Source organism: Emydura macquarii, unplaced genomic scaffold (assembly GCF_026122565.2).
Source record: "Emydura macquarii macquarii isolate MOO-44397 ecotype Brisbane River unplaced genomic scaffold, CSIRO-AGI_Emac_v2 contig_369, whole genome shotgun sequence".
In the NCBI taxonomy this organism is placed as follows: Eukaryota; Metazoa; Chordata; order Testudines; family Chelidae; genus Emydura; species Emydura macquarii.
This window is the reverse complement of record NW_027130506.1, coordinates 9,756,342-9,777,689: the sequence shown is the minus strand read 5'-3', so window position 1 is coordinate 9,777,689 and position 21,348 is coordinate 9,756,342. Positions and strand designations below refer to the sequence as shown.

Below are 21,348 nucleotides of genomic sequence, written 5' to 3'. Positions count from 1 at the left end.
CACAAGCACATAGTAAGAGGCCCAGATAAGGTGTAAGTGGAGCTGGCTTGGAAATGAATGAGTCCAGCCTGGCTGAGAAATTCAATGCCTCTATAAAACAAACTACGCTGCTGAAGTTCCCATGAAACCCCACGAGCAGTGTAAGATAAGAGTCTGAGCTGCAGGGTAATTCACCCGTACAGTGCAGTTACCCTGTGACCCAGTAGCATGTAATTTTCACCTACATGGGTGAATCCAGCCTTGACTATACTGGTGATTAGCACTGATTTCAGTACTAGGTGGCTCAGCTGGGTCTGGGGTGGAACCAGACAGAGAACTGGGGAGCCGTAGCTGGCATTAGGCCAACCCCCCTCTTTGCTGAGTTGAGTGGGTCTTGACAGCAACTGAGAACTTGGCCCCATATGTTGAGCCCATGCAAAATACTGGGAACTGCAAGGAATAGGAAGTGTTACCAGAATAAATATTCAGGGTTCCATGACTATGAGCTATTGAAATAATGAAAGATTAATGGGTGGTAGCATAAAAGACTATCAGAGATAAAATAATCCCAAATCACTTTATTGCCCTCTTAAACTGGGTTCTGTAGGTTGGCCATGTTTCTTTAAATAAGTAGCTCCGAATTTTTATTTTCATAGCTGTGTATACAATATGATAATTTAAATTAGAGAGGACAAAAACAAACTTTTAAATTTAAAAGTTAATCTGAGTCACAATACATTATGTATAGAGGTTGCAAATGATGACTAGAAGTGTGATCACATCTAAGTAACATCTCCAAAACAGATTAGTGAAAATGAAACTTGTTAAAATCCTACAGCTCCTGGCAGTTAAATCACATTCGAGTTATTTATTTCCTGACATCATTCTTTAGTAGAATAATTATCAAATGGAAATTATGATCCATTATAAATCACATAAATAGTAATATCATGTACAGTTATCAGACATTAATATGGAACAGTTAATCTTGCTGCATTTGTATTGTTTTACAGACTCTTTCTTCCCCCCTCAAATGAGAGGATAACATTTAAAGACAGGATCTATTGTTTTCTTCAGAGTTTTCTCCCCAGTAGATGTTTTCAAAAGTGCATATAGTGTTGTGCAAGTTAAGTTAAAAAAAGTCAGGGCAATAGAAGAGCTTCCTATCAAAATCTCCAAAGCCATCACATTTGATCTCCTTTAAATCCCCTGTTAAAAGTCTCCTCTGTTGTGTTGCATACAAAAAAATTGATAAATGGCAGTTGGAATGCGGAGACTACTGCTTATCACATTGATCATTACCGTCTCCCTTCTATTTTATGTTCTCCCCATCCATTTGTTGTATCTTCCCATTGTCTCTTGTCTCATCTTATCCTTAGACTGTACACTTGTTTGGGCAGATACCATCTTTTTGCTGTGTGTTTGTACAGTGGGTTCTGGGGCCTCTGGGTGGTACTGCGGTATAAATACATAATGATATATTAGACCTTAAAAAAATTACAGGTTAACATATTCAGTTTTCATTTTAGTAGCATCTTTTGAGTAGTCTAGTGTTAACCTTATAAGGTATGGTCTATGGTTCAGTTGGGATAAGCACCAAAAGGTTCTGATGCTGCTAATCCAAACTGCCTATACCACAGCAGTGTGAAATACTTGACTGGAAGTCTCCTATTTAAGCCAACTTCAAAACTTCCATTGCTATCTGTGGTGCAGATTTGGGCCTCAAGTTTGTAAAGTTTTTGGGATGAAAGATGATCTCTGAGCCCCATTCTGATCTCACGCCAATTTTACACTGGCATGACTCCATTGGCTTCTCATGTAAATGAGAACAGAATAGGCCTCTATCATATTAATTATTATTAAAAATGTAATTTACAATTCATGTGATTGGATGTTAAGCTAGGTAACTTGCCTTTAGCTTTCTGAAGGAGTTATAAACATTAAGCATGCAAGTTTTCTGAAAGGGAAGTTTGGATTTTCTGTTGGATCCTGCAGATTGTCTTGCCTGTTTAGGATATTTGGTAATTATAGCATATTTTTCTTGGCTTCTTGCAAACCTAAGATTTTGAGCTTAATATGTATGTAACACTTATATCCAATAATAATATTTAAAGTCATGGATGCAAAGATCAGAGTAATTAAATCTTATTCTTCAGTGCACTCTGATTGCTTCAGGGTCAGGAAGGAATTCCACCATCGAGGAATAGCATAGCCCAATAGCCCAGTTTTTCACCTTACTCTGAAGCATCAGATATTAGTCATTGCCAGCAACAGGAGACCAGACTTGATAGACCAATGATCTGATCTGGTTGGCAAATCTGTGCTTCTAAAATTCTTCACGTTTTTAGGGAATGTTGTACAAGTTAATGATCTTGCCAAAACTGAAGTTTGATACACTCTTTTTATGTCAAGGAAGTCAGTGGAGATACAGCAGTGCAAAAACAGTGTAACAAAATTGACCCATCCCCTAACAATACCTACGATATGCAATTTTACTGGAGATGAACTGATTAACAGGTGACATTTATAATATAAACTCAACTTCTGAGATATAATGCCTTCTCAATGCTAAGATTGCAGCTACCAGGGGACTTTGGGTGAAATTGTGTGAAAATCATTTAACGGGTTAATGTGCATTTCTGATCATTTTCATACAGCCATGAACTTCAGCTTAAAAAAATGAGTTGGATTTACTGATGGTGAACGGCATTGGCTTGACAGCCCTAGTGAATGAAGTCATCTGTTTATCTACAAGGCAGCAGCAGGGCAAGCTTCTTACACACACACCACTCTACCAGTCTGCCTCAGCCCTGATCTGCAGGAGAAGGGACAACTTCTTTGAGCATCAGAAGCACCTCAGTCTCCATGAACGATGTACATTTTAGCCTCTTCGCTGGGTGTGACAGTGCAAAGCAGGCTGGTGACTGTGATATGGGAGCTGGAACTGAGATCCATCGTACTTATCTGAGATAGGAGCCATTGAATATCCGTTAGAGGGAAACAACTTTTAATCTCTGATGAGTTAGACTGGACTCTTACTAGTAACCTACATGAGAAAGGGACTATAGTAATGCTCAGAGGCATCTAGTCATCCAGTCAGTATTAAGTAAGAAGGAGCCCTATGTTTGTATATGTTACATACAAAAAAAGCTATGTCAGAAAATGCTAAAGTTGCAAAGTCAAGCATTCCAAAGTTGGAAACGCCTGAATTAATGTGCAACCTCAATTCTGTTCTCTTATGTAGAGGTAATATGATACAGTCCTTAATTGTACGCTGACATCCTATTTTTTCACACATAGGTTATCAGCAAGGTTTAAATCCAGGATCTTCAGATACACACCACAGATCTCTTCTACTTGAGAGAAGAGAATAACTCATAGGAGAAGCAGATTCTTATACTCTGTGTGGGTAGAGTATCATGGGGGAGACGACACATTTTGCTAATGAATTACAAAACTACTAGTAACTGAGCGCCCTTGCTGTCACACAGGTGTAATTTGTAAGTCATGGTTGAGAACTTAAAAATTGGATGGAAACAGATGGCGAATCCCAGTGATGATTGAACCTGGTGATATTCTGAACAAAAAGAGCTCTCAGCCCTGTTTGTCGCTGTTTCCATCACTTCACACTGACTCAACAGACATTCTAGGCTTCAGAGTGACACACAGAGTGACAACCCTGGAATCTTATTATATAGATAATAATCATAGTCAGCAATAGAGATTGTGAACTACACAGAAATATTAACATTCATTGAAAGAGGTGAGACCAGAACCCGTGGTCTTGTGACTCCTAGTTCAAAGGGTATTTGGAAACAGCCTTTCATATAGGTGTGTATTAGAGAAAGAGAAATTTGTATCTGAGTTGCAGGCAGACATGACAGGCCAGTCAAATGCAAGAATGCCATATGAGATGCATGATTCATGCAATGGCAGTGTAGTTTTCTGCAATGCCTACTACGCTGGATCAAGACAGCTTCTAATTATTAGAGACCAGGATGAGGACTCTGTGTGGTGCCCCACATCCACCTGCAGTAGGTTCTCACGCTTCCCTCTGAAGCATTGAGTCGGAGACAGGATACTGGACAAAATGAACCTTGGGTCCGATACAATATGGCTATTTCTATGTTCTTAATTGCACTCTAGTAAGACTCATTATATACATCAGCAGCAAATATCTCTATTCTATGACAACAAAAGCTCTCTGAGATATACTGATGAAAAGTGTTATATAAGAGCTAGATATTTTTTATTATTATTATTATTATTATTAATCAGACCAGAAACTGTTAAAGAGGATACTACCTTCTAAAACAGAATAGAAAACCCACGTGTTCCTTTAGATATTTTTAGTTTCTTTTGAATCCCCTAACAGATTTTAGTCTCTTTTTCTGGTATTGATTTCAACTGCAGCTTCTCCCAACAGGACATCACAACTTCCACTCACTCCTTTAGTATCTCAGAACAAATTTAAATTGCAGTCCTTATGAAGTGTCTGACTGCCTAACGTTGTAGGTTACAAAACTTCATTTGTAGTTCACTGAGTGATAAAGTTAAAAGATCAACATCTTTTTTTTTTTTTTTTTGGACTTCATTTGCAAGTCAGAGGTCTTCTGCGTACAAAGCTTTCTTCTCCAAAGGATTTTTATGAAGAATCAAGTACAGGCCACCGGTTCTCAAAGGGAAATTCACTCATCACTTCAATAGCCGCAAAAGGCCATCAACACAGTGAAATCATAGTCATTCCCTCATGTGAGGGCTGGGCAGGACTGAGTTGTATGACTGTTCTGTGTAGTCCAATTTAGAAGAGGGATTTAAGCTCAGGATGGATGCGGGGATTGTGTGTAGCCACTAAAGCTGTGCTGAGGACAGAAATTCCATGCTGCAAAGAATTCTGAGATTTCAAAATTTGGCTTGGTTTCTAACTGGAACAAAACATGAAAATTTTGAAATTCTCCGCAAAGGAAAATTTTAAAAAAATTCCTTTCAGATATGTTGAAACATTTTGTTTTGACAAAATCATTTAGTTTCATTTTGATTTTGACTTTTTAAAAATTGTATATTAGAATTTATAATATAATACAACCTTTAAAAATATTGAACTGTCATTTCAAAATGTAAAATCAAAACATTTAGTTCCACAAATGTCAAAACAGGACATTGGCATTGTCAGAACTTTTTTAGAGGGGAGGGGGTGAGGATTCTCCTAAATTAAATTTAAATTAATCAACATAATTTCAAGAACTATTTTGATTTTGACAGAACTACATTTTCCAATGGAAAATGATTCCCTCATAGTTTTTCCAACCAGCTCAAGTGGACACCAGGATCACAATTATACAGCTCCAAGGGCCACAAACCCACAAATAAAAGGGACACAAAGTTCACAGCTGTTATTCCAGCTCAGCAGCTGGAACAGCAGCCAAGCAGGGGGAGGAGGCTGCAGAGCTGCTCTCTGCCCCACCCACAGGCTGAAGGGTGAATTTCCTCTTCATAAACCTTCATGAATCTTCCTCTTCTTCATCTGCAAACGTGACACAATCAAACTGGGTCTAAATAGAGACTTGGAATGGTTATCTCAGTACAAGAAGTAATTGTCACTGTTCACACATTCTCACCTCCTAATCTATGGTTGTGAATAGGCCTCAACTAACCTAACTGAATGGACTGTGCTCATACCTACCTTCCCCATTGTTGTTCCTTACCCTTGGATGTATATATATACCTCCTATCTGATTTCTATTCCTTACATCTGACGAAGTGGGTTACAGCCCACGAAAACTTATGCCTGCAGAAATTAAATTTGTTAGTCTTTAAAGCGCTACAGGACTCTCGTTGTTTTTCCTCTTCGTAGTTTCCCATCCTAAATCCATATACTCAGTCTTCGTTCCGGCCTCTGTTTGTGTATGTGGAGAGAGAGAGAGTCAATTTCATTGAGAGATTAAGGAAAGGGCTACTGCATTGGATGCATAAACTACAAAAGAAGCTAAAATGGAAACTTAAAAGCATTTATAGCTGCTAAAATAGAGGATAGTTCTGCCCTAAAGATTTCTTACCCAACATATGGAATGTGCATGCAATAATGTGGCTATATCACCTGCAAATTTTAAAACATCCATTGATGTTTTTATTGCATTAAGAATCATCTGTTAACTCCAGTGGATGCTGATTGATTCTATCATCTGTTAAATGATGTGTTTTTGTTTTCTTTATCTCTGAACTCACAATCCACATACTCTTTCTTTTCTTTCATCCCAGTTTTCATCAATCACTTGGCGTGGTTTTACTAACTGGCTTACAATTTTTAATCCGTTTCCTCATGTTTTCATACAGAAAATATACAACAACATGCAATTGTTGGAGAAAAGGATAGATGGGTTTTAATAAGGGAATATCAATAACATCAGAAGTTCCAGGGTTTTTTTATTATTATTAGTGTTATTACTAATTTGTTGTACTGGAGGAAAAGAAAGAAGGTGTTGTTGAAAAGATGGGTAATGAGGACACGAAAAGCTAGTCTGCTCTGATTCTATTGCTGTTAATGTAACTGATTTCAAATTCTATGTCTGTGGGTATGAGGATTATGTTATTTGTTCATGTCCTCTTTTTTAATAATTATGTCAAATCTTTATTGAATTTAAAAAAAAGCAGATTTACAGCAGCACATATTCTACAATATCTAAAGGCCACCCTTCATAAAGAATCCACAAGTACTTTTACAAACCATGTATGCTGTCTTGCAACACTTACATAAGCAGTCCCATAGAAGCCAATGAGATTACTCATATGCGTAAAGACTTTTTGCATTGGTAAGTGTTGTAACATCAAGTCCTATATAAATGTAGCTACTTCTGGGGTGTGGCAGAAACCCACTAGAGCATAGCATGCAGCACAAGTGCAACAAATGGGAATTTTGGCCAAATTCATTGGGTCAAACACCTATTATAACAAAAATCATGGGATTTTTAATTGTCACACAGTGCTGAAAAAGGCATGAGTGTTACAGCTTTCTTTAAACAAACAAGCCACAAGAATAAAAAATGCATGATTACTAATAAAGGGCCAGACTCAAAACCCACCAAAGTCAATGGAAAGACTCCCAATGATAAATTCCGCTTTGGGTCAGGCTCAAAATGATTATGCTCCCCAGAGGTGCTTGCAATTCTTACCAGCCTCAATAAAAAGTGCAGGTGCTCAGCACTTGTGAAGTAGAGGCCGGTAAAATATTTGCAGGTACAATAAGTGAATGTACATGCTATTAACGATGCCATCTCGTACAAGTAGAACAAGAAAATACATTGAGACAATCTGAATGTGGTAGGTTTCACCCCAGGCAAATGGATGATTAATGTTTTGTTCCAAAATATGTTCTCCTTATTCATGTGAATAATGCTGCTGACTTTACTGCATGAGTTGGTTCTTTCATCATCAAAAGAGAGTTTGGCCTAGTCTACACTGACAGGCAAATTCGGAGGCAGTCAACAGGAGTTACACAAGCTACATAAATTAGCTTGTGTAACTTACGTCGACTTCCTAAATTCCCTTTTGTTCACCATCTCCACTATGTTGCACCGATGGGAAATTTGTACCCGTCGATGCAGTGCTATGCTTTTTGGGGAGATGGTTTTATTAAATCGACTTCCGGGTCACTTGAACAGGTCTTCACTTCCACTCAATCAATCTGGATAAATCGATCTGACGGCTGCAAATTTGCCACCGTCAGTGAAGATATACCCTTTGTTTCTGCTCCCATTGAAGTAAATAGCAAAACTCTCATTGACTTCAAAGGAAACAAGATGTGGCCACTACAATGCAATCAATATTATAATATATTCATATATAATGAATATATTAATATTACCATTAGATAATTAATATATTACTATGATAACAATGGAGAGTTTACCGCGCCTTATGTTGCCTTCATCTTGTGGCGAAATTACTCTCTGGTTATACCATATTATAATTTTTGCCCATTTCTTGTGTTGAAATATGATTTTTATAATGAATTGAGCAGACTAGATATGAGGTCCCTTTTCTACTGTGTTTTGGGGTATTGTTATTAATCATAATAATTGTGAGTCCATAGTTATGACACCACTTCTTATACTGCGTAGCACTTTCATCCTCAAGTAGTCTCAGTGGTTTTATTAGGACCATTCTTGGAGTGAGGTACTGCTGTATACGAGTAAGGATATTATTATTATTTATATTATTAATAATCCTTGATGGCCCATTTGTTACACTCTCCCACTCAAGATCAATATACTTTTCTACCCCGCCCTCTAAAAGTGTAATGATTTCCCATTGCAGTTCACCGAACCCACTCTCTTTTACTCTGTCTGTATAGTCCTAAACTGAATGGGGTCCAGGCCTGATTGGGGACTCTGGGGGTATGTCTACACTGCATTGTAAATCTGGATCTGTGGGATTCAGGCTTGTGGACTCAGTGTTTGAGCGTCCACACTGGATTGTAAATCTGTGTTTACAATTGCTGAATTTGGGTCCCACAACCATGCTCACGTGTCTATACTGCACCGTGTAGATCTTCTGACATAAGTCTGTGGCTTGACCTACATCTATTCGGCAAAATGCCAGGGCTTGGACCTAAGTCCAGAGGTCTGCTGACCTGAGTCAGCAAGATATGTGTGTGTGATCAATAAGGGGTATTTGGCCTCAAACCTGAGTCTGAGCCCAGGTTTACAATGCAGTGTACATGTAACCTGGGTGGCAGTTGTAACACAAATAATAACTAGTCATTTCAAATCCTTCCGAAAACCTATTCATTCTATATGATGCCCACCAGAAGTGAGTTTACTAATTAGGAAGGGGAGGCCAAGTCACTAAATCCTACCCACCTCTGGCTCCCCCAGTGCATGCTGATTTCTGTGTGCCACTTTTTACACTTTAGACCAGAGGCTGGCTCTCTCTCCAGGTCCCAGGGCATTGCCATCCCTCAACAAACACCACATAACAATATTGCCATCCAGGAGCAGCTCCATCAGCGCCAAAGAGAGACAGGGGTTGCTACAGCGCCTCTGAGCCGAGCCAACCCAGGGCAGGTCTTGACTTGCAGCTGCTGCACTGGGGATGATTCTGCTGTCACTGGACAGAAGGGGAGTGCAATAGACTAGAGCCTGACGTCACTGGGCATCAGCTGACCATGCAGGGTTCTGCCTCTTCCAGTAGCAGCTGTAGCAGCAGCAGGCGCCCCGGCCACCGCAGCAGGTCTTTACTCCGCTAATCCCCTCTATCCCGGGCTCTAATGCTCTCAGCGCCGCCGCTGCTGCTAATGCCGGCCAGGAAGGCTTGGAGGAAACCGCTCCTCACCCTGCCGCCCGCAACGCGCGCCCAGGGGAGCGGCGATCGCTGCGCCGCCAGGGCTAACGTCTGCCTGGAAGAACCGGGTCTGGACTAAGCCCAGGGGCACCGAGAGTTGCATGCATGAGTTGCATGCAGCCTTTCCCCAGCCTGCAGGCACACTGCCCCAGAGCGAGAAACTCCCGCCCGGCCGCGCTCCCAGCCCACACCCGGTCCCTTGGACGGCTTCTTTGCCACTGACCACCCAGGGGAGCTGGGACTGAAGGCGCCAGATCACGCCTCTTTCCTCGCCCCGGGGGGGGGGCGGGGGAGGGGGGAAGTTGGGGAGCCAAGGGATGTCCTGAGAGCCGCCTGGAAGTCCCGCGGAAAGAAAGAGCCCGCCCTCCGAGATGCTCTGCACGGGGCTCTGAGGTTTTGTAATGCCCTGCGATGGCCCCCGGTCCTAGGCTCTCCCGGGGGAAGGGAGCGCCCTAGCCTACTGCTGACATCCCATCACCGACTGCAGGCACGAGAAAGAGAAAGTCCCACCTCTCCGGGAGTTTTGATCGCGCCGCCTGCGCGGGAAGACGCTGCCGGCCGGTCAACGACCCGGGCGGCGGCAGAGTCGATAGTTACCATGTCCTGCCCGTGCCCGGTGTCCGCCTGGCCCCGACTCCTGGCTCGCCTGAACGACCTCGGCAAAGACCTTGATGTTTTCCTCCTCTCGCTCCTGCACGGATGGCTCCTGCTGCTCGGCGACTTCGGGATTATAGCCGAGCAATGAGCCCATCGACCCTCCCGCGGCCCGGATCCCTGCGGGGAATAACAGCGCCCCGGGGCTGAGCCGCCCGGACCGCCGGGGCTCCCGACCCAAGAACTGCAGCGGGGCCACGAGGTTCTCCCGTGCGACAGCGGCTGAGCCCCTGCATGGGACCCGGGCTGCCCGCTCGCTGGGACCTCGCCGCTCGGAGCCCGGAGGGGCGGGCGCTCGGCCGGTCCATGCTCCTCGCCTCCTCGGCGGTGCCCAGCCAGACATCGCAGCGGCGTGCCTGCGCGTCCTAAAAACCCGCCGGCGGCGGCAGAGCCAACCCGCCCTCCCCGCCTGCTTCCCTCCCTTCCCTTCCCTCCCCTTGCCCCCGCCCCAGCCCCAGCCGCCCGGTGCAGCCGAGCCGCCGGGACTCGCGGCATGCAGTGTGCAAACCCGGCTCTGCCCCAGCCCCGCCGCAGGGCCACCCAGCGCCAGGGCTGCCGGGGCAGGGGGGCTGGCCAGCCTGGGATGGGGCGAGCCGCTCCGGCCAGGCTCCGCTGACGTCCGGCGAGCGGTGAGCCGCGTGGGAAGCCTGCCCATCAATGTGACACTCGCCCAGCCCGACTCCCCCGCCCCCTCCCATCCCGCGGGCCGCTGTCCCCCTCCCCCCGACCCCCATCCACCCCGCACCCGCAGCCGCCGCAGCCATGGAGCTCTCCGAGGTGCGCTGCCTCAGCGACAGCGCCGAGCTCTACACCATCAACAGGACCCCGCCCGGCGCCAGACCCCAGCGGCTGCTGTGGCAGACCGCGGTGCGCCACATCACCGAGCAGCGCTTCATCCAGGAGCAGAGCAGCAGCAGCGGCGGGAGCAGCGGCGGGGGCCGAGCCGCCGGCTCCGAGGACTCGGGCTGCCCCAACCACCCGCCCCCGGCGCGGCGCCCCTCCGAGCGCCACAACAACGGGGGCACCAAAGTCTTCCCGGAGCGCACCAGCAGCAGCGGCGACCTGGGCTTCCTGCACCTCGACTGCGCCCCCAGCAACTCCGACTTCTTCCTCAGCTGGGGCTACACCTACCGCGGGGTCATCTTCCCCACCCTGCGCAACTCCTTCAAGTCCCGCGACCTGGAGCGCCTCTACCAGCGCTACTTCCTGGGCCAGCGGCGCAAGTCGCAGGTGGTCATGAACATCCTGGACGTGCTGACCAAACTGACCCTGCTGCTCCTCCACCTGACCCTGGCCTCGGCCCCCATGGACCCCGTCAAGGGCATCCTGCTGGGCTTCTTCACCGGCATCGAGGTGGTGATCTGTGCCTTAGTGGTGGTCAGGAAGGACACGACCTCGTACACCTACCTGCAGTACAGCGGGGTGGTGACTTGGGTGGCCATGGCCACGCAGATCCTGGCCGCCGGCCTGGGCTGTGGCCTCCTGGGCGACGGGATCGGCTATGTGCTCTTCACCCTCTTTGCCACCTACAGCATGCTTCCGCTGCCCCTCACCTGGGCGATCCTGGCCGGGCTAGTGACCTCCCTCCTGCAGCTCGTTATGCAGCTGGTCATCCCTCGGCTGGCAGTGACTTCCATCAACCAGGTACCTATTTAATAAGGTGGCAGCCAGCCCGGACTTCTGTCTTGGGTGTCTGCGTGTGTATGTGTGTGTGTGTGTGTGGGTAGCTTACCAAAGAAATCTTGTGCTGTGTTATTTCTGTCTTCGTTGAACTGGTTTGTCACGGGGAGGAGAAGGACAAAGACACTGACTACAGTAGGAGAGCCCCCTAGGAGGGCGAGCATGGTCCGGCATGAAACACATGGATTGGGGCAAGGGGGAGTGAGTTCTGCATTGCCGCCCTGTGAATGGGAGAAAAAAAGCTTAGCAAAATCTCCTGATTTCCCAGTTTCGAAGGGATTTCACAGGCACGTTGCAAATGTTAGTACACTAGTGTTTGTAAAGTGGTTTGGAGATTTTAGGATGAAAGGGGCTATGGGAGTGCAAAGTCATTAGTTCTTAATTCACTCTCTCTAACCTGCCTGCCCCGATGCAGTTAACATGTTCAGAACCAGCTCCCATTCATACTCTAGTTTGTCCCACCAGGGGACTGTCAGCCAGAAAACAGTGAAGCTTGCGCTTGGACACACAACCTCCACCAGGCAATAAACACCCTGTCCTAAGTCATCCCTTCAAAGTATCCAGTACAATTCTGTTTGCCCTAGGAAGACCCACCTCTACCAACCAACTAATTTTAGGGGACCGGATGGCTGCTTAACAACTGGACCCAAAGCCCTTTGAACTCAAAGCCTTTCCATTGTTTCAATGGGCTTCAGCTCTGCCCCTCAGATGTTTCACTGCACATGAGGCGAGATTAAAAAGACTGGGACTTTGCATCTTGGAAAAGCAATAGCTAAGGGGGAATATGATAGAGATCAATAAAATCATGAATGGGCTGAAGAAAGTGAATAGGGAAGTGTTAATTTAATCCTTCACATAGCACAAGAACCAATGGCCACCGGATGAAATTAATAGGCAGCAGGTTTAAAACAAACAAAAGGCAGTACTTCTTCACACAAAGCAGTCAGCCTGTGGAACTAATTGCCAGGGGATGTTGTGAAGGCCAAAACTATAATTGGCTTAAAAAAGGAATTAGATAAATTCATGGAGGATAGATCCATCAATGGCTATTAGCCAAGAGGCTCTGGGTGTCCCTAGCCTCTGACTGCCAGAAGTTGGGACTGGACAACGGGATTGATCACTCAATAACTGCCCTGTTCTCTTCATTTCCTCTGGGGCACCTGACATTGGCCACTGTTGGAAGACAGGATACTAGGCTAGATGGACCACTGGTCTGACTCAGTATGGCCGTTCTTTTGTTCTTAGGGAAAAGAAAATAATTAATAACACTTCACACTTGTCTACAGCACTTTCCATGCCAGCATCTCAAAGTGCTCCACACATCCAATACCCCTGGCAGGAAGGATATAATTTTAAGAGTGAGGAAACCAAAAAGCCCAAAGAAGTGAAGTGACTTGCCAGAGGTCAGAACCCAGCTCAGTGGCAGAGCTGGGAATAGATGTCAACAGCCCTGCCTCCCAGTCCCTATGTTTGACTACTGGATCAGTGCTTGAACTGAGGAGTGGAGAAGTGACAGGGTGCACCAACTCCCCCCCTCCCCCGCAAAAAAAATAAGCTTTCAAGAGGCAGCAGTTCCTTTTTCCCCTTGTAGAATACCATGGTGCTGTGGTACCGGTATTTCAGATCAGATTATCATTTAAACATGACTGACTGCAGTGGAGAAGGAAGGCAAGGAGGGAGTTAATATTAGCCAGAAGAAAGCACCAAAAATAGTGTCATTTTCTTACTTGGAGACAGTATCTAGCCTCATTTGTGTCTTCTGCTGTTGTTGCCACATGACTGTAAGAGACATGCAAGTAGAAAGTGTGCCCATTCTTACACTTACACTAGATGGGTCTCCCCGCAATCAGATGCCTCAAACTGGTCTCGTGGCTGCCAGCTGGTTCTGTAGTTCTGTAGTTATTCCATTTCATTTATTTATCCTTGACCTTGTGGTCACTACATGCACATTGAGGAGCTTTGTCTTATTTCTGATTGCAGACATTTACTGTAACAGCCCATGACTGGCTGCCTTTGCTTGTTAATATCTAGGCTTTTTATGATTTAGATATAGGAGGCACAGTGTGTCTTTCTTGGCGTTAGCTGTTAGAATATGAAATAGTTGTGCTGTACCGTAGAGTCCTTGATTCATGAAATTAAATATATTACAAAAATGTACTTATACATTAATAAATTAATTTTCTATGGCAGGTTTTTTAAAATTCCATCCCAATCCAGTTTCAATTACAGAAATGTACTTCCATGATCTTTTTGTTTGTTTGTTTTTGTTATAAGTAACAATGTATAATCTGCTTCACACATTTCAATGCAGTTAGCTAATCTTTTTTTTTTTTTTTTTTTTCCCATTCACAACATAGACATGTCTTGGGAGAGATACCAATATCCCATTTGACAGCGCAATACGTAGTCAGTTATGTGAATGAAATGCTATTTAACCACGCAAAATAATAAACTACTTGCTAAATGCTTGTCTTTAAGAACTAAAGATACAGAACCAGTTAATAGGCTCCACATAGTGTTCAATACATTTGTGTTGTTTTACACCATAAGAGACCCAGTTATTTAAACTGTCAAATTATAAATTGCTTCAGCACTTTTTTCTCCACTAGAATATTTGATTTGACCTGATTCTCCCCTTCCCTGCCATTGGAAAGGACATTAACATTTATTTGACATTTCTTTTTTTTTTTCTTTTTTCATCTTTTTTTTCCCCTTTCCTTTCCCTCATGCAGTAAGCAGTCTCCTGATTTAAGGGAATATAGAAACATATTAGAATATAATAACTCTTTCTACCTCCATTCAAAAAAAATGTTTCAGAGAATATATAGTTTCGATTATTTTATTTGATATAACTTATTTTTTGATCTTGTATTAAAGTGGAGGAGGAATAGAGGAGTAAATAAAGCAAACAGCTGGCAAACATATGACCTCTATTTACACTGGGCGCTCTCCCCTGGATCTTGGTGCTGAACATCCTTTGCCTTTTTATTTTATTTTTGGATGTAGAACATTTTCATTTGGCTCCCTCTTGTGGTTTCTCCTTACTTCCAATAGCAGCCTCTCTCATCCCCCAGCTTAATTTGATATTCCACTGGCTTTCACTCTCCGTCGGTCCAAACAGTGGGCATGATTCTGCAAGGGGCTTAGAAACTCCTGCAAGGCACTGAATGCCCTCAGCTCCCTGTGAATTAAATGGGAGTTGGGTGTGCTCAGCAGCTCAGAGAACTGGACCCAGTGTCTACATAATAAGGCATAGTTTAGCATAAGTTTTCTGTTACTGTACTAAGATGCAGTTAGGTACTGCATTAAGACAATGAATTATCATTCCAATCACATTATCTACCTTGTACACTGTATGGATTTCTTGCATGGTAAAGTGAAGGATCAGGAAACCTTTTAATAATATTTATTATGTAGGGGCAGCACATTATAAAGTCACAGTGATGTAATGGCTGGTGTACCGGGTAATTTAGAATAACTCTTATTGTTATGCTTATAATGTCCACAATGTACTAGGCTCTGTACACTCACATGGGAAGATACAGCCCAAAGGGTCACTTTGCACTGTTATAGCCTTTTCTCTCTGAGGCTCCCAAAGCATTTTACAATTATTAATGATTTAAGCCTCATAACACTGTCAAAGAGTATGTAAATATTATTTTACAGATAAGTGCAGATAGTTTAAATGACTTGCCCAAGGTCATACGTTGTCTGTAGAAGAATTTAGATATCCTGATCTTCCAGACAATATTCTGTCTTTTTATCATATGGTTTATTTTACCCAGGTTGTAAATATAAGATTCACAGACTTGTGACTGTCTAATAATATTATATGCAGTGTTATTGTGGCTGTGTTGGTCCCAGGATATTAGCAAGAGAAGGAGGGTGAGGTAATAAAAGATAAAATAAAAAATAAAAGATATTACCTCACCCATGTTATTTCTCTAATACGGTTATGGACGTAGACCAGCTATATGAATTAAAATATGCAAGGAAAGATAGAAAAGACAGGGCGAAATTTGGAGTATTTCAGGAAATAGGAATTTTTGCATTGGCTTCAATGGGGATTTCATGCAGAGAAAATACTGCATACAGTATTGAATACAATAGCGCACTCTATAGCGTAGCTAGTTTATTAGCTTATCCAGTAGCATCCATGTGGACAATGGGTCTGATTCTTTTCTTACTCACACTTGTGTAAATCAGGAGTAACTCCATCAAAATCAATGAAGTTACAATGGTATAAGAGGGGAGTCAAGTACCTTGTGTCCTGTTTTCTCTTTTTTCTAATAAATTTAATTTTTTATTGAGAAGCATGTACTCGTATGCAGCTGGAAGTCTTCAGTAATGTTGAAAATCAGACACACAGAGCTTGCCCTTTGGGGCAGTTGTGATTTTTTTGTTATTGAAGGCACACATTTTAATGAATATAAATATTGCCCACAGTCCACCATTTTCTCCAGTAGTCACTTTCAACAGGTTATGTGAATTTCCCTCCACTGCTTTTCCAAAACATTATTTAAGCTGTGATTTACTTATAGCATTTTCAGGGAGAAAGAGGGGGGAGCGGGGGGGAGAAAAGTGAAATGAGAAATGAGATAAAGAAAACAAAATTCAATCTACTCAATCCCAGTTCTGCAAGGTGCCCAGCACCTACTGGAAGATACTGAGAATTCTCATCTCCTATTGACTTGTGATAAGTCAACTTGTGCCAGTGATAAGGCCCACAAAGAGGGTCTGATCCTGTAGCCCTGTTGAAGGCAAAGCTTCTCTTGACTTCCCTAGAAATTTTCCCTGAGCAAGGATTGCAAAATCAGGCTCCAAGTCTTTACCAGCTAAAAACACAACTCTCATTTCTATATGCTTTTTTGGTTTTGTTTTATGTGGTCAGCTGCTGTGATGTGGTAATGTTTGCTGCAGACATTCCTATAAATGAATTCCCAGAGAGTTTCTGTTTGTATTACATTTATTATTGTGTTTTCCTCTATTGGATTATAAACTATACAGTAAATTATCTGTTTCGGGAATATAGTGATGAATAAACAATCTACTGCATTTTATATTAATATACAGGCAGATGATGCTATAGATATTAATTTTGACAGGCTGAGAATCATATAAGCCATGTACATAAACTGGCTTTTAATGCTCCACTCCTGCAACAATTATTCACATAAATCCCATTAAAGTCAATGAGCCTACCCATGTGAGAAATAGCTATTCAAACTGATGGCTTGGAGGATCAAGCCCTTAATTACATACATTAAACAGGGCTTTTAAAAAGAGTTAAGGGATACTACCAAGATTAGTAAGACCTGAAATTTGATCCTTCTATTAATAAATCTCTTTGCAGAGGCTGTGCAGTTCTTTTAATTTATATGGATTGGGTTTTATATATATATAATAACTCTTAATATATATTATATATATATAATAACTCTTAAACATGTCTGGAAAAAACCCAATCCATATATATATATATATTATATATATAAGCAGTATACCAGTTTACATGTGTAATGGAGCTACAAGCTTTTGTAAACACATTTCACCGTCATTATTTCCAATAATTTATTGTAGATATCAGTGTGGGAATTTTGCCAAATACCTTGGCATATCCTTTCAAATATTTGTAGTTTAAAATTGTTTTAAAGACCGATTTCTATTTGAAAAATCAAAAAATGATTAAACTGTCACTCTTTAGCCCTAACACATCCTTCAAAGCACACTTTCCTATCAAGTTTTACTGCCATTTTTTACCTGGTGTGATTTCTAAACTGATTGTATTTTTTTAGATTGGATTATGAACTTGTTTCTTTTTATATCCCAATGGGAATCAGTGGGTCAAAGCATAATTAGATTAGAACTGGTTATACTTTTCGCTGGAGCAGCTGCAATAATGTTGTGCAGCGTAGGACAAATGCATTAGACATATTTACAATTTGATGATAAATTGCATTTTGAGGGTTCATCAGAAATGGAGTAATTCAAGCATGGATGATGCCTGTTTTTATCCCTGAGTTTTATCACTGAGTTTCAGACAACAGTAAAGCTAGTGCACTTGCCCTCAGTGGAGATTACTATGGTCATTTTGATAAAATATTGTCAAAATAGTTCTGATGATAATTTTTTTTCCATGATCAAAACATGGGGATATACTGTTTTGGCCAAAAAACAACTTCCAACAAAAACATTTGCCTGCTAACGTAGGGCACCAGGGTGGTCATTGATCATTAATGGAATGGATTGACATGGTCTTTATTCAGATGTGCAAGAGATTAAAGGAGAGCAACAACCCCACACTCACTCCTGTGTTCATGCCTGCCCAGGCTGTGATTCTGGCCATGGCCTGGAAGGGGGAAAAGTTGTGGCTATTCAACAGAGACTTCCTCCGGTAAGCAAGTAGGTGGAGAGGAGACCCAGAGGGCAGGAGGAGTTTTGGCTCCACTCCCATTACTACAAGAGTAGCTGGCAAGGAACATATTGGGTAAACTGCTGTATGGAATGGGGTGAAGTAACATTTCCAGAGCAAGAGCATGTGGTTCTCTGGGTTATTTGGTCTGCTCCTGGTGCAGTATTGCTACATAACACCCGCCTACCTCAGGGCAGACTGTAATGTTACAATCTAGCCCAGTGCCAGGGGCATATATGCAAAATATGTCAGTTATTTTTACAATGAATGGCTGAACGTTTACAGAGAGATTCCAATCTCACGTGCAGTGATGTAAGATAGGAGTAAATGTGATCAGTCGGGTGCGTCGAGCCTGAACCAGAGAGATGCTGACACTCCCAATACCCATTGACTTGCTGGCATTCAGTATAGCTTGGACCCATGCCCAAAGGAGTCTAGGTGCTGAATGAATGGCAGGCACTCAGCAGCTTGCATTAGGGGCCTGATCAAAGCCCATTGAGGTTAATGGAAAGACTCCCATTGACTTCGGTGAGGTATGGATCAGAGTCTAGGATTGATCTTTTATTTAGGAAAACCAGCACGATTAGTCAGCATTTCTACAAAATGTTACGAATACATTCCAGGTTAAAGCACAAATTTATGCTTGGAGAACTGCTCTTTCTGCAATGTATTGGTTTGCTCTGATTTCAAGTCAGCTGGAATAAATTATGTCAATCTTATCTTTATAAACACCTGAGTCTGTATTTGATAATAGTGATGTGCTTCTGCCTAAACCACAACAGAGCAAATCAAGAAGCCAATACCACATTGCACAAAGCAAAGTACCGAAACATACTGTCACTGGCTGACACAATAACATTTCATCATGCAAGTTTTGTTTACAAGCAATTATTTTAAGAAGTCCTTCAATTCTGTTGACATTCCATTTGCCGTCTTCTCCTACTGCAAGATTTCACACAGTTAGCCCTACAGGAGAGACTCGGACTTTAAGGCCAGAAGGACCATAATGATCATCTAATTTGACCGCCTGTACATTGAAGGCCACAGACTCTCATCCACCCAGCCCATAAACTCTGGCTGAGTTACTGAAGTCCTTTTGTTCTTGCTGGCTATTCCTTATAACACTGTTATTCTGTAGGTGCTTATAGATGGATTGTTTAACAATTTGGAAGAGGGCTGCTGAGTAGTTTAATTAACCACTACTGCAATGAGGCATTCTGAGGAACCACTGAAGCATTTCAGTGCTGGAACAGCCATTTTATCGGCTACTGCAAAAAAACTGCATTCCTTGCAGATAATCCAAAGGGTCTGGGTTTTTATTTGTTTGTTTTCTCATCTGGGTGCTCTTAGTGTTAAATTAATTCATATTTTCTGTCTGTTTTGAACTATGAATCTAAATGAAAAGCGGAGATTAGTTTGATGATTTGATCATTGTATCTACTGCAATTTTTGGTTTTTTAACTGAGTTTTTCCCCATTGTTTTACAACTTCATATGGCAAAATATGTTCTTTTCCTTGGACACCCTACATTGTTTCTAAATGCACAGTTCTCTTGGCGTTAGAGGATACAATCCTGACCTACTAAAGTCAATGGAAGTCTCCAAATGGGGTCAGGATTTCACCAAGAATATTTCTGATTTTTCTAAACAAGGGCTGAGAGAGAGAGACTTGCAGTATTTACACAGATATCCTAGTTGGTATTTTTAGAACAGATTTGAATTACAAACACATTGCTGTTCCTCCTTCTGTTCAATCTCTGCTGATTTACTTCGGTGGTCAGTTCTTCAGGGCAAGCACCATCTATTTGTTCTGTGTTTGTTCAGTGCCTAGCACCATGGGGCCCTGATCCATGACTGGGGCCCGGAGGGAAAATCTCATACAAATAATTAATAATAATTTGGCAAGTCTTTCTGTACATAAGAGACATAGTCTGGATAATTGTGTATAAAATACTGTCTACTTTAAATGTGCAACAAGGAGCTTCATTAAAGAAACAACAGTTTCGTTTCCCACCTCTGTTACTAAAACAAACGAAGGTCTATATGCAGTAAATTTTAAATCACATGTGATTGTCTCTATCCTATGTGAAAGTATTTCTAATGGGTATCAGTGTTAATAATTTGTACCTATAATATATATACCACATCCTTAGAGACTTCTAATCATTGTAGAGATCATCCCAATATATATTAAATCTAATTTGCTATGATAGACATATGTGGTCTTGTATAAGAGGGTTTGGTATCTAGTGAAGATTCCAACCAGGGACTGGGAATTAGGATCCTGAATTTGCCACTGCCGTGCTGTGTGACTTTGACAAGTCTCTTTATGTCTCTGTTGTCACAGTTTATACAAACATATATATAAATTTATCTTCCAGGGGTGCTGTAAGGGTAAATAAATAACATTTTTGCAACGTGCTTTGAGAACTTCATGCCAAAGGCGTTATGTAAGTCCCAACCCTTGTTCTTACCTTGTTGGTGACACGAAATTATTCCCATTCTCTGCACCTCACTGTTACCTTCCATTCAAGCATATTACCCTTCCACAACAAAGACCAGGAAGAACTTCTCTCTGTTTGGTGGCAACGGTCATTAAGATATTAATGCAGTGAAGGCAATTTCAGAAAAAATGTTTAAATTTGACCTTGTTCTACATTAAGTAGATCTGATTGTATAGTGATGGCTTTTCTGTTTTCAGGGCCTAGTACTCATTTACACCACAGCCACTTTATACCCCCATGGAAGTGCAAGGGGCCATAAATCAGAGCAAACTATTTGTATGTCCACTTTAAGGCCTCTTTACACAGCCAGAGCTCGTTAGTGTAAATGAGGATTTGGCCATTAGAGTGCAAAGGTTACATTTCCTACGATGAATCATCTACAATTGTGTTCATGAAATGTTTCTCATCTTTTCTTTATATATTGATTAACTCTGTGAAAAGCCCCTCCCCTGCAGAAAATAAGATCTTAAATACAATTAAAATCAATCATTCCCTTCAAAGATGGCATGGCATTTTCAGGAGCACTATTCAGAGATTTTTGAGAAATTGTTTGTGTCTGTTTAAAGCACCATTGCTTGTGTCAGTTATTTGCACTGTGAAGCTAGAGCAAAATGGCTTAGTTAAAATTAAAAATGAAAATCTTAATGGTTCCCACAGCAATGTTAACTGGACCACATTGCCCATATGTAGTATTTTATAGTCTTCATTTTCTTGATAAGGACTCAAGCCTGTGACCACTGAAAGTCAATTGCACTCCCATAGACTTCGAAGGGAGCAGGAT

The 21,348-nt window shown here is 42.3% G+C and overlaps 1 protein-coding gene and 1 long non-coding RNA gene across 2 annotated transcripts in view; one reads left to right on the top strand and one right to left on the bottom strand.

Annotated features, from left to right (window-relative positions):
• Positions 1-542: 542 nt before the first annotated feature.
• On the bottom strand, positions 543-11,518 carry LOC137141467 (uncharacterized). Its single transcript, XR_010916650.1, has 2 exons — positions 11,380-11,518; positions 543-1,434 (listed from the first exon to the last, which is right to left on the bottom strand). It is a non-coding gene; the product is annotated as an uncharacterized lncRNA (long non-coding RNA).
• The window catches only part of ADCY8 (adenylate cyclase 8), a 160,992-nt gene continuing 150,378 nt past the window's right edge, over positions 10,735-21,348 (top strand). The window contains exon 1 of the mRNA XM_067530337.1: positions 10,735-11,616. Coding sequence (XP_067386438.1) covers positions 10,735-11,616 — 882 coding nt within the window. The remainder of the gene's footprint in view (positions 11,617-21,348) is intronic.